Source organism: Lagopus leucura, unplaced genomic scaffold, assembly GCF_019238085.1.
Source record: "Lagopus leucura isolate 7727_CA_CO unplaced genomic scaffold, USGS_WTPT01 Super-Scaffold_73, whole genome shotgun sequence".
Classification (NCBI taxonomy): Eukaryota; Metazoa; Chordata; class Aves; order Galliformes; family Phasianidae; genus Lagopus; species Lagopus leucura.
In genome coordinates, this window is record NW_024962252.1 from 65619927 (window position 1) to 65633457 (window position 13531).

The window sequence follows — 13531 nt, forward strand, 5'->3', positions numbered from 1 at the left end:
CACAAACAACAGAAACCAAACAACAGAACACAAACAACCCAACCAAACTAAGGGCACATCTTCCTATGAACTATCCAACTCCTATCAATTCCTTAATAACATGATATGTGATTTAGCCCTTTGAAAGAAAAATGGAGTTCCCACACTTACTTTCTCTCTCCTTTTTCTTTAAGCGCTTTCTTCTCCGGTCAATGGAAGCTACCTCAGACTTCAAGGACAGGTAGTGTTTCCTGATCTCCTGCAGTTTTTCTTGAAGAATGGTTATGCGCTCAGCACTGGTCAAATTTTCTAAGTCAGCTGCAAGGTAAACAGTCTGTTAATTACTGGACTGCAGCATTTCTAAAAACTTCTCAATTGCAGTGAAGTAGGAAGTACTCAAGGGCTGGAGAAGAAAATGTAGTGAGAATCTCTCAGAAACAGCTGAGAACACGAAGGAATATTCTGGCAAAACCAATCCAGCACAAGTGTCTGCATGATGTGCTGCACCAGCTCCTTCTACACTACGAAAGAAACGGCAGCCTTCAGGCAGTCTGACAGAGCACAGAATAGCAGAGCATAACATCCTGAGAACTTCAGAAGTTTGACGTATATTAAGGTCATCTGTGAATACTGAATGAGATATCATGGATAATTCTAAGAAGTGATTTAAATCGCTCATGTCACACAGTTTCAATTTGACCTTTTAAAGTTAAAAAAAAAAAAGAAAGTAATTCATGAATTTCTACACGCATCCATGGTTGGTACTAAGGAGAACAATTCATTGCTGAATAAACAAACTCCTAAATGCTGAGAGAGGGGGCTAAAAACAAGTTTTTTGTTTTAAGAGAATTATTTTTCAACTGTTTGTTTCTATTTATGCTGAGGAAGGGAGCTTAAATCATCTAGCATTTTGTCCATTTTCTCCTCTTTTCCTACTTCAATACTGCAATAGCACACACAGGCAATGAAGAAGTTGCACTTACAGCAGCAAGTCATTAATAAAGCTACTGTGATGTTTTTCAGATAGATGTGTGATCCCTTCAACACTATGCTCACAGCCTGCTCTAAGGCCCTATAGCTGACTGACACAAACATGCTGGAAACAAACATTACTAGGAATAGTAAACAGACTCTGGCTCACTTAAGCAAAACAGGAGAGAAAATAAGTTAGAAATGCCTGAACAATAACTAGAGAATGAGGAGTAGAACACTGAAAGTCCCCTGTGACAGGTAAGCACAGGATAGCAAGAATGGTAAGTCACAAAGGAGCTATTTTTAAACAAGCACTGGAACAGCAGGCGTGGTAATTTCCTGAATTGCAAAATAAAGCAAATGTTTTAAAACCAGGATTTAATCACAAAGTGAAGCAAAGTAGAGATAGAATCATTTTAAAGAAAAAAAGCAAAAAACGTATCCCACACAAAAAAATATTCTATATTTTAAGACCACATTTGGTACATTTTCAAGAAAATGCTTACACATTTGAAAACTCCACTTGTAAACTTTGGGCAAGCGATTATTCTGTTCTTTGAGATCAGAATCCTTCTCTCCATTTTTCCCACATTTTCCTGGAGATTGCGTTCTTGAAAGTGATTTGGTTTGGTGAGATTTCATGCCTGTAGAAACCAATTTTGCTGGCTGAGTCTTGGACACACTTTCACCAGCAGATAGTTCTTCACTATCACTGCTGTTGGCTGAAGAAACAAGACAACATATTACAAAATAAAATAGCCTTTCAGCCCAAAGCAAAGCTTATCAGAAGTTCCTCCTGTGCTGATTTTCATATGAAAGGAGTTTATCTGACTGAAATCTTTTTTACCCTAAGATGATACAATTTTCTGGCATAAAAGCTGAGCACACAGACTTTTACATCACTGGTACCTAAAAATAAGATCACAACATGGGCAGAAAGTATGAAGTATAGTTACATCCAGGTCTGTTTCTCTTCTATTACATGAGATCGTCACACAACAGATATTGCTATCTTTTTTCTTCCTGTGGTAACAAAGATCCCAGACCTACTAGGTGTGAAATATCACTATCTTTAGTCTTCCTGAATTACAAGCTATTAAACACCTCTAAGGTTGAAAACACCTCTAAGCTGTTTAATAGGTCTTGAAATGACACGAGACATTCAAAAACACTTTGGCATCCAGCAAAAGTAGTTTCTGCATTTAAACTGTATTAAGAATTCCGTGATAAGGGCATAATTTATATACATAATTAACAGGTTTCTTTTACAATTGTTAAAAGAAACGATGCACATTTCATTTCACACTGAACTGCTGTACTTACTAGTTTTACTCTTCTTTTTGTTGTTCACAGAAGATGTTTTGTGGCTTCTTTTCTGCTTTTTTGAGGAGCTGCCTCCTCCCTGAGCATCTTTAAGTCTCTTTTGGCCTGCACAGACTACAATTGGAAAAAAATAAAAAATTAAATACTTGCATCTCTGTGTATTTTTCTCAACATCTCAGGAAAACACTTCAGAGCTTAAGCTTGCACAGCAATACAACTGTTCCTGTCTGCACTTAACACTGCTCACCTTTCTACTTAGATTGAAAAGAGGAGGTAAAGAAAGATGGAAAATGGTTTGTTGGTTGGTGTGCACATCAGATGGCTGCAAGTGACTTCCTTCAATGTACTCCAGAATTTTTCTTGAACCATGTGGAATTTATATATTCTGTGTACATGCATATATAAACATGTGTACATACATAGGCACAGATATATATACACACACATACACAGACTTTTTTAATATAGTAAATCTTATCTGAATACATTTGTTTGAAAAAAATCAGGAACTCCTGAAACTGAAACATGTCAGAAAAAAACTGTTGAACTTAGAAGCTCTGGGAAAAAAAAGCAACTGTAATTTGTTATCAGTGATTACATTAATGGAACGTATCAAAACCTTAAGTTAGCATTTAAAAAACTTCAGGCAACAGAAATGAGGCAAAAAAAAATAGAAAAAAGGCAAAGAAAAAAAAAATCTACTGGTATTTGTAACTACAATGGGAAAAAGCAGATTATACATCTATAAACTGGTAAAGTAATACAGGCTTTATTTATGGAGGTCTACAAATAGACCTCTTCCAAACTCTCCCCTGAACACCAAATGGTTCTTTTGGAAGAATGCAACAAATGCAGAATCAGTATTCTGGGAAAATTAACTATTATTATACAACTGAGAAATAAAATCTGTGGAGATGAACGAATCACTTTTGTATCCAGGTTTACAGTCAGACACTTTTTCCTTACTTTCAGGCAGGTTAATGGTTTTTAGAAGCAGCTGTACTTCTCATGGAGCTTAAAACAGCCACCGCATGGCACACAAAATCTTTTGATCCAGTCTAGCAAACAGTTGAAAAATAGCATGCTGACATTACGTGGACAAGTGCTGACAGTGTTTAAGCCCTTCACTCTAGCAGCTCAAGTTGCGAACTTCAGTCTGCAAAATCATATCTGAAGTATTGCTAACCAGGTCAATACTAGTGATCAGCCAAGGTGTCTTTTTTCTTGTTACTGGTTATTTTTTGTTGTTTTCTATTAAAGAAGCTTGAAATGGCTGCCTGAGCATGCAGTGACAGGCACTGTTCTTGTCCGCCATAAGCAATAAAATTTTGTTTCTCTGTAAAGCTAAGAAACAATGCAATCTACTTGCAAGCAAGATATTTTTAAACACATTCAGCTTGCTAGTACATTTTCCCTACATAAAGTATTACAGTTCATTCCAGGCTGTTATTGCCGCCTCTGGTTTATCGCCACCTCTGGTATAAACTTTTTGCTTATATTCCTCATTAAAACTCATTTTTTCTTTTACTCCTCATTAAAACTAATGCAAAATCTTTCTGAAAGGCCAAGAAGCTTCCTGGCAGATTATCTTCTATTCAGTAGGTGATCATGCCATTTCTGCATTTCTACAGATCTGAAGTAGAGAGCCAGCTACTGCTTCCTTCCTTTTTCCAGCAGTGTAACCAAGACAATGAAAATATATCTACAATGCAAAGAAAAAAAAAAAAAAAGATAGTTGAAGACACCTGTTTCTGCTTCCCTTTACCTTTTTCAGTATGCTCTGGCTCCGGTTGATTACTACTACTGGAGCTGACGCTGGCATCAAAACCTGTCGGAGAAATATTTCCCTCAGACTGGAGGTCTTGCAGCTCCCCTGCTACACTGTCCACTTCTATTGTGCTATCAGTTTCACTTTTAATGCTTCTTATTTCTTCTTGATTTGGTGGCAATGTCTCAGAGACAGCAACACTAGACTGATGTCTACTGTCTGTTACAGTTACAGATGAAGGTGATTCAGGAGTTGTAGGCGGAGTATTTAGCACTGAATTACTGCCGCTGCTTGGAAATTCAACTTTCTTTTCACCCATTTCAGCTGTTTTTTCCTCAACAGGTTTAACGTCCACACTAGATGGCAAAGGTTTTTCATGTTCAGAGCTGGGCAAAGAAATGTCTTCTTCTGCAAGAGCCTGAAGCTGCTCCTCTGCTGCAGCATCCTCTGGCACAGCGTGTGGAGGGGAGGCAGCAGCTTCAGTGTCAGAGTCCGAGAACAATTCCTTCAGTGTTTTCTTCGGCCACTGTCCCTGAATACTCGACCAGACATCTTTTCGATCCTTTGCTCTGGTGTTCTGAAGCCTTTCATCGGAGTTATTTAGAAGCTTTATTCTTTTCTCTGCCACTTCAGAAAATCCTGAGTAGAAAGTACTCGCCCGTAAAGACTTCCTTTTTTCTTCTAATCCATTGTACTTTTTAGTGGGAGTGATTTTCAGCTTAGATTTGTCTTCCTCATCTTCATCCGAGGAGCTGTTGCTGCTGTTTTCTAAACTAAGGGAATCTTTGTTTTTGGACTTCTCATCCTTTCTGTTAGGTGACACAGTCTTTAAAGATTCCTCTGCAACACAGTACCTTCGTTTACCACGTTTTACTTGTGGTTTTGCTGTTTTATCCCCAGCCTCCTTTTTCACATCCTTTTTCTTTTTTGTGGCTTCATCTTCTCCATCAGAGTCAGTATCTTCAGATAACTCTTCCATCTCTTTTCGCAGTCTTTCAGGAGACTTGGATCCCGACTTGGGCACTACTGTATCTGGCAAAGCTTTAGTTTCCTCTGAGAGGGATGAACTGTCCTGTTCTTCTTTCAGACACAACTCATTTTTATCTTGGCTCACAGCTTCGTGCTGAGATTCCTCTTTGCCATCAGCATCCATGTTCTGGGCACTTTGGTCATCTTCTTGCTCACTGTCATCAGAGCTTTCAGAAGCTGGTTAAAAATAAAATTAAAATGAGAGAGTGGGTCTCGATCTTGGTTACAAATGCTAAAAAAAATAAATAAAGAAAACTGTATAGATATGATCAAATGCTACAGGGATTTAGGCATTTACGTATTTAAATTGTATTTATAAATTGTACTAAATTATATTGTATATCTCCAGGAAGCACAGTGGGCTACAGCCTTCACCTAAACAACACTAGTTATAAACCCACACAATATCTACTTTTGCATGATAAACCAAAGCTTTATTCTTATCCTAATTACCAGCTCTCATTACCTTTTCTTTTTATTTATTTTTTTAAAGAAGCCTTGTTGAAACACAGCTAGCTTAGAGAAGAGTGTACTGGCAGACAGATGAGAGATACAGAACAAAATATCTTGGGAAATGTTGTCTCAGATGTTTTTCTCTCATTATTTTCTTTTAAGATATGCAGGATCTTAATCTCTACCTTAAGACTCAAACTGAAAGCAAGTTTTACAACACACTTCCATTTTTGTTCACACTTTCCAATTGAAAATTTATGGTACAGATTATGGCTTAAAGTTCTGAAGTCTGGCACATAAAATGAACTTAAAATACTTTTCTCTCTCATGCCACAGTGCACCAAAACTACACTACTATTATAAGTACAAGAGATATGAAAAACCACCGCGTAAAATAAAATCAAAAGAACTCCACTAATAAAAATAACAAAAAAAGATGGGGTCCATCATTTTTTCCTCTCTATCTATTTAGTCTGCTGTGCCCTTCAAAGGAAAGCCAAATAAGGTATTTATTCCAGTTCAATAAAAAAGACATGTAAAGTTTTGAGCAAACTGCTTTAAAATTGTGGGAAAATACTGTAATACAGTACAGCATTTCATACTTCAAGGAAAAAAAGTTGTTTAAACTGACAGCATGAATCTATGTGGACTGAAAAGCAGAAAGAGTAACACACAGCTAAAAAACATTCAGTTGTGTTTTTCTAAGGAAAAGGTGATTACAGAATAATTGTAACAAAGTCACATTCAACACAACTAACTGCTTTTTTGTTTCTATTTTCCTAAGGAAACAAAGCTTAAGATTAAGGTAACTGTTATTCCACCTCTGAATACAAAACCCAGTAACCAACATTACCAAATCTGAGGGTCTGAAAGATTATTACATTCACATAATTCTTGCAAGTTCTTAACCAAACTACATAGATCATATACTGTTTCTTTTTTTTCTGGAGGCATGCAGGAAACTGACAAGGAAGAGAAGCAACCAGTCATTGCAGCTCTGCTGTAAAGGCATAGAAAGTGGGAAGCCAAGTTAGGAACAGCAGATGTGCTGATACAACACCTAGTTTCATTAGTTCAATTTTTCAAGAGAAGAAATATTTATGGAACTTTTAGAACCCAGTGAATCAAAACTTAAAATTTAGAAATAACACAGGAAGGAAAAATGCTTGGCTGTGTATCAAAGAAAACGATGCCAAAAGAATGCAGTTCTTAAAACTTTACATACTCTGAATCCACAATCCCCATTTTCAGAAACACAAATACAGCTTCTGTTCAAGGCTTATTTCTGAAGATGATGTCACAGTGAAAGAGACGGGCAGACTGAGAAGTGCACAGTTGCATCATTTACTCCACACTGTCATCTACTACATTTAAAAGTAACGTTACAGAATCCAAAAAGTTAATGTACAATACCTTGAAGCCCATTAATGATAGAAGTAATTTCTATCGATTTAACAGGAGCTTGTTCACTATTTTTGGCTTCAGTGCTATCGAGTTTGGACCCAGTCTCTGGTGAAGTGCTGGCGTGAAAGGGTGGCTTTGATGAACGTCGTAGTTTACAGTTTTTTGGAGAATACTTCTCTTCCTTTTCTTTGTCAATTTTATGCTGCGGGAAAGACAAGATTAAAAACACTTCAAGCATATTTCTCAACATAGAATACAGTCAAGACATGCTTAGAATTATCTTGAATGTTCAACCTGAAAAGAAAAGCTTCCCCCTGCTTAAAAGATGAGAAACAATTTTCTCCGATGACCCATGCTGAAATATTTGTACCAAGGACAGGAACAAAGTCAATGCTACCACAAAAGGGAAAGCAAAAACAGCCAGTGTTGCCTTGGCACCACTGGATGTCAGACCAGCAGGTACAAGTGCCACAGGGTGTGACAGGATTCTGACTGTCACAAGGGGCAGGGAACTCTGGAACAAGACTCAGATACCAGAGGCATCAAAACGTTGGGAAAAAGGAGGAACATGCTGACATCTGTGGCAGAAGGAAAAGCTTCCTAGCCTTCCATTGCTCAACAAAGAATGTACCATAACCTAAGTCTAAACATCAGTTTCAGGAGAGTGACTTTTGAAAGAAATATTACGAGGTAAAATTCCAAAGAAAAAGTCACACACGTAAGGACTACTTATATGTATGCTTTCCAGTCAGCAGAGGGAGCTCCCAGATTCCAGTCCCAGAGTCACTCCCAAGCACTGATGGATCTTCTTTGTTTCTTTAAGAGCATACATAAAATCTCACAAGACATATAGGAAAGAGAAGCTTCCCTCCACACCCTCTAAGTGAAAGAATAAAACTGAGTACAAGTTTCAGCTTTTGCTGTCATACATTTTTTTAGGTCTATCAAAAGAAAGGGATAGGGGGAAGAGTTTAAGAATACATTAAACCAAAGGTGGGGAGGAACTAGGGAGAAGGGAGAGAAACTACCTTTATTTTCTTTCGATGCTTAATTTTTGGTACATTTTTATCAGCTGGTCTCACTATCTTGTCTGCCTTTATCCATTCATCATACCTATAAACAAAAAAATTGTACACATTTATGTTTTTAAGCAGATTATCACCTCATAAAACAAATTAATGGAGGAAAAGTATTAGCAATTTTAAAAAAGACTAGAATTTAAAGAAAATAAGTTATTAGTATAAATAAAGTCATTAGCATAGCTTTCAGAATGTAGAGTTTAAGCTAACGGTTGATTCTTAACACGTTTGAGCATATAGGACAAAGTTTCCTTACACTGATGGGCAGGAGTCAAAATTAACACTTCCCAGCCTGGGTGGAACAGGAGGTTCATTTGCACAGTGAAACAAACTACCAGAAATGTGTTCTATATGAATGTACAGGAGATGGACTTTGTGTAGAAGCTGTATCTCCTTAGCTATAAATTCTCACAGCTACATAGCATGTAAAAAGTTAACAAAAATCTCCTCCCAGCTCTGCTAAAGCGCTCTGCTGAGTCACTAGCACTTGGGAAGCGCTAACTCCTGAGTCACTTGCTCTTAATACTAACACTTTTCAACTCATTTCCAGTTCAGGTTTTCCATTCTATCTCAGAACAATGCTAGCCAATCATACCAACAGCATCAAACAATAGATGCTGTTACTGCCTAAAGCCACACATGTTAAATATCAGACCAAAGAAACATGTTCTGAGCAGGAATATCCTTTCCACATAGAACTACGCTTCCCATTTTCATTGCATATTTCTGAAAAACTGCAAGAATCAATGCTATTTTGCATTAAAAAAAACTTTAAAAGCAAGCATAATTTGTTGTCCTACTTTAACTGTAAATTCAATAACCTTAATCTGATTAAGAAAGAGGTCAGCTAGAAAATGAATATGTATTCACTTCTGCCTTAGTGTAAAGCCACAAAAATAGAGAGTCCTTTAAGTAAAACATGAAAATGGAGAGAAAGAAACCTACCAAAACCACACCCAAAGAACTAGTACAAAATGGAGCAGACACATAATGCGTTCATCACCATGCTGGCTTTCCAGCTGGCCTTATTTGACCACCTGCTGATACAGGTCCAATTCAACTTCTTCATAACTGCCAATTATATCTACAATACTGACAAGTTAAAAACAATTACTTTTAAAAAGAAAGTGTATATGTTTCCAACTCACTTTCCTATATACTCCAAGATCTAAGCAAAGGATATCAAAAACAAACACAACTTTTTCTTTTTTTTTTAAACTCATATTTCACATAATACAGTAAAAAACAAACACTTTAAAATATGATGTAGAAAGCAGAAATTATCTTTCTATAGATTAGCAGTAGTCTCTGACAACGTCCAAAGGATTTATTTTTCTTTTCCAGTGAGTGACAACAGAAACACCAGTTCCAAGATTAACAGCAGATCCCACAGCTATAAGATACTGAGATTACCTATGCTGCTGCAGATAGGGTACTGTGTGCAGGTGAAATGTATGTGGATAGGTTCAGATTTCTCTACAACACCTAAATGAAACTCTTCAGAGTTTTACTCATGAGAGTAAATCCATAACCATAGCGGTTTCAAGTCAGAGATGTCATCTCAAATTCTGAAGATTGATATGTTACCTTTCTTACCATAAGGCCAACTTTTAGATAAACATACATCCTAAAGCACCGACCTCAAACAGGTAAATAAGAACCAGCAGTTTGTTGCATATGTGGTAAGGACAGGAAAGTTCAGAGATCATATATCACAGTGTGAGCACCCTCACTGGGCTGCAGGTGGTGCCCATTTCAAAGCAGATGAGACTCCAAGACACTGCCCTTCTTGCCACCTTTGATGTGACTGGAATAAAGTACACCAAGGGGCTGGTAGCTGTGCACTGATACCTGCTTCACCTCCTAGACCACAGCTAGCAAGCTGTGCCTTCTCCCACTCCACAGCCACTTTCTGAAGACTGAGGCATCCTCAGATTCCCACTATATAAATGGATAAGGAAGGGAGGACGCAGCACTCTAGTGCGTTAGGGGTCTGGGCATCAAATCTGGTGACCGTTATTAAAAGTGGAAAAAAACATCTAGAGGGACTAAATGTACCATATTATTTTAATGGAAAGCACTGGATGGAAAAAAAAAAAAAAACAACAAAACTATTCCTGTTGGACTGTGAGAAATTTGAAGGCTATTTGAAGTAGCCTTTCCTAAAGTCAAAGATGTGCTTTCATGAAGAAATATTGCAAAGTAGACTGCCAAATGGCCTTTGCAATCCACATAAATATAAGATTTCATTAGGTCTAAATGCATGCAGAAAAACTGCTCCAGGATTTGACAAATGTACAGGGAAAGGCAATTATTCTAATAGTGCCCTTTCTGCCTGTTATGTTATCATAAGGAAAAAAACCTGTTTTCTTATTGGAAATGCATGCTGCAAGTGAATACAACCTTCGACATAGGGAAAGACTGCTCTGCACATGAAGTCAGTCCTGTATTCCCTGTTAGGCCCACAGCTGAGAGACATGGGGCGCAATGAAGTGATGGAGTAAATCTCTTATGACTCTGCATTTGCCTATCTGTAGACATCACTGGGTCTTAAAACATTACTTACCAGAAGCATTAGTCACAGCTCACGTGAGAAAAGCACAAACTGAAAATCGGTAGCAGCCACAGTTCCTCACAAGAACATATCCTGCTTTGCTCCTGACCGTAAATGTAACAGCAGCTCCTGCAGGAAGCTCCAGCATTACAGAGCCCAGCAGCCTGCTCTGAGAAGCCAGATGCCCACTTTTCATTCCTCTGCAGGGCACAGCCTATGTTCACTGCCTACATCAGCTCCCAAGAGCAAGCAGCTGGGGTGCATGGGGGAAGAAGGGAAGATAGGTATTGGTTCCTAAGCGAGTCTTAGGAAGAGATTTGTTTGAGATCCAAGATGGATGATTTATTAATTTATTTAAAGTTTTCATATAAATAAAGCTGAAATAACAACTTCTTTGTTATAACGAAATGAAGGCAAAGGTGAACCAGTAAAGAGTGAAAATTTCCTGCCTTACTGGTTAAAATAAATGCCTTCCAGAAAGTTGGGTTGAACTGGAAAGAAGAAATGCACAGTTATATAGTGAAAACCTAGCTGGTGCTTTGCATGGAGATATGTACTGTTTCTGGGATAACTACACATATCAATCACAAGCTACAATAAGCAATAACATATACTCAGAAGACAAGTGATTACAATGGACTAGTAAACCTTAGAAAATTCACTAAGAAGTTCCAGTATATTGTCTTTATCAGCTAACATCAAGGAATCAAATGTTTTCAGTGGCTGCAATCAAAGAAACAAGGAGATTATTTAAGCTGATAACCTAATATTGGAGTATTAGGTTTTCATTTACTTAGTTTTTAATAGTTCTCCTCCATGACATGCACTGCTCTAAAGCACTCTAAAATCTGGCAACACGAGTTCCTTTAATACCAGGGTTGGACTGCTAAGTACAAAACCTGTGTACTGTTAATGCTTCAGCAAACCAAGATGAAAAGTAACATTTTCAAATAGATATTTCTGGAGGAGATTAACATTAAAAAGTTGAAAATAATTAATGATAGTCTTAAACACTCGTAATGTTCAAGAATATCTTGTGATAGTGTGCCATCTAACAGAATTGAAGTTACAGTACCATTTCAAAAGTGTTACTCATCTGTTTTTCATCACTGGGAACATACTGCAGAGGAAACAGCCCTCAAAAGCTTAAACAATGACTTCTGACCTACATCAGCAGCCAGAAGCTACAACAATGACAGAAGGAAATGGCACCAGGGGCTCCAGAGAAGTTTGTTTCATATGAAGCATGCATAATCAAGAATGTAACTGTTCCTGTTAGAAAGCTACAAAATACAGTTTCTCTCATGAGAGCTTTCTAGCCAAAACGTGATAATGTATGGAGCTCTCTAACAGGGTACAGATGTTTGCTGTTCCCTTTCACAACAAGTTAGGCCTCACTGCACACTACTGTTCTGTACCTTCATCAGAAAGGAGCATCACCTGAATTTCACAAGCTAACAGCAAGGTCATTTAGCACAGCTACACGTTGTTGTCCAACTCTATTCCATCTCCACACTTCTAGACACTATATTGGCAAAGTTTTGCAGTGGTGACACTGGTTCTAGAGAATTAAACATGATAAATAAGGCTAAATATCAAATCTACCAAATACCGTTCCAAATACACCAAAGCACATGGACACACAATTATTCAGGAAATAAACAGGAAAGTTGGCTTTAAGGGACAGGAGGCAGACATAATTAAGAATTCCCAGGACCTCAGCATACTCCCTGACTTAATGTTGCAGCCCTTGCCCCCCCTAAGCACATAAGCAAGGAACACAGCTATAACAAATAAGGAGAAGAGGCAATCACAACCTACCCTAGTAAAGCAATTACTTTTCCAGGTTCTGAAAGCCAGATCAAGTTATCACATCATATCGTACAAGACTTGTCTTTACAGTACTAAAATACCAAAGTGTTCAGACGCTGTCTTAAGCTCAGACTTACTGTCAAATGCCAAAAGTTAAATAATTTCACTTTAAATAAATCAGCCATATTTCACAGTCTAGACACAGTCCCATAGAGCTAAATCACCATCATTGGTATATTTTCAGTGAAAATAATCCTGCCTCCCAGCCCCTTTCAGAGGGCTTTTCTGGAATCCCAAGAAAATAAACGCAAGTCCTGATGCCAGAAAAAAAAAAAAAAAAAAGAAAAAAAAGACCCTTTTGACCTCTGGAATGAGTACAAACTACTAAAAATGCTTTTCTTATTAGATATACTGTAGTCACAGAAAAAAATGCCTCTGATACCCATCTGTGTATTTGTTTAAAATACAGAATTGTAGAGTTAAAAAAAAAAACAACAGGATTGTGATTTCTCCTTTAATAATCATTATGCTGCATTCCCTACGATGAAGGCTCACCTCTACCTTCTCTTCATTCTTAAAATGGCTTTGCTTAAATGAAACTCTGATCATCCCACATCATAGCATGTATTTAGTAATATTTACTCTAAAAGAAAAATAAATTTTATGTTTACACAGACATTCCAAAACAGAAGTCTAAAACAAATACAACCTCAGGACAGTAATTCTCAGTGAGGACGGTGCAAATTTCATCAACTTACACCCTTCCCCTAACAAAGGAACTGCATCACTTAAAATCCTACAGGCTGCATTCCCTTTATTTGGGCATTTTAAGGCTCAGACTTCATTGCCACAAAGCTTACAAAAGCTGCTTGAAATCAGTGTATGTGAAAGACCATATTCCTGTAGATCAACACATACATAGATTAAAATTCTACAAAAGATTGCTGTGAAAACTCGAAATATTGAGATGTTACTCCTCAGCAGTGGACCTGGAAACATAGACACAAAGAGGTATATTCAAGGGAGAGAGAGAAAAGTCATCTGCAACCATGACTATTGCTAGCACTGAATGAATGAGATCTGTCCTGACCTCTTGGTCAGCGGTAGGATGGTAAAGTCCAGATGACAGTAGGTCATAAGAGCCTCAGACTTTCTGGA

At 37.6% G+C, this 13531-nt stretch overlaps 1 protein-coding gene across 1 annotated transcript in view; it reads right to left on the reverse strand.

Moving 5' to 3' along the window:
- The window catches only part of ARID4B (AT-rich interaction domain 4B), an 85497-nt gene that overhangs the window by 2627 nt on the left and 69339 nt on the right, over window positions 1-13531 (reverse strand). The window contains exons 18-23 of the mRNA XM_042886416.1: window positions 7957-8041; window positions 6938-7130; window positions 4040-5248; window positions 2275-2388; window positions 1458-1673; window positions 151-297 (exon numbers count right to left, since the gene is read on the reverse strand). Of these exons, the coding sequence (XP_042742350.1) occupies window positions 151-297; window positions 1458-1673; window positions 2275-2388; window positions 4040-5248; window positions 6938-7130; window positions 7957-8041 (1964 nt within the window). The remainder of the gene's footprint in view (window positions 1-150; window positions 298-1457; window positions 1674-2274; window positions 2389-4039; window positions 5249-6937; window positions 7131-7956; window positions 8042-13531) is intronic.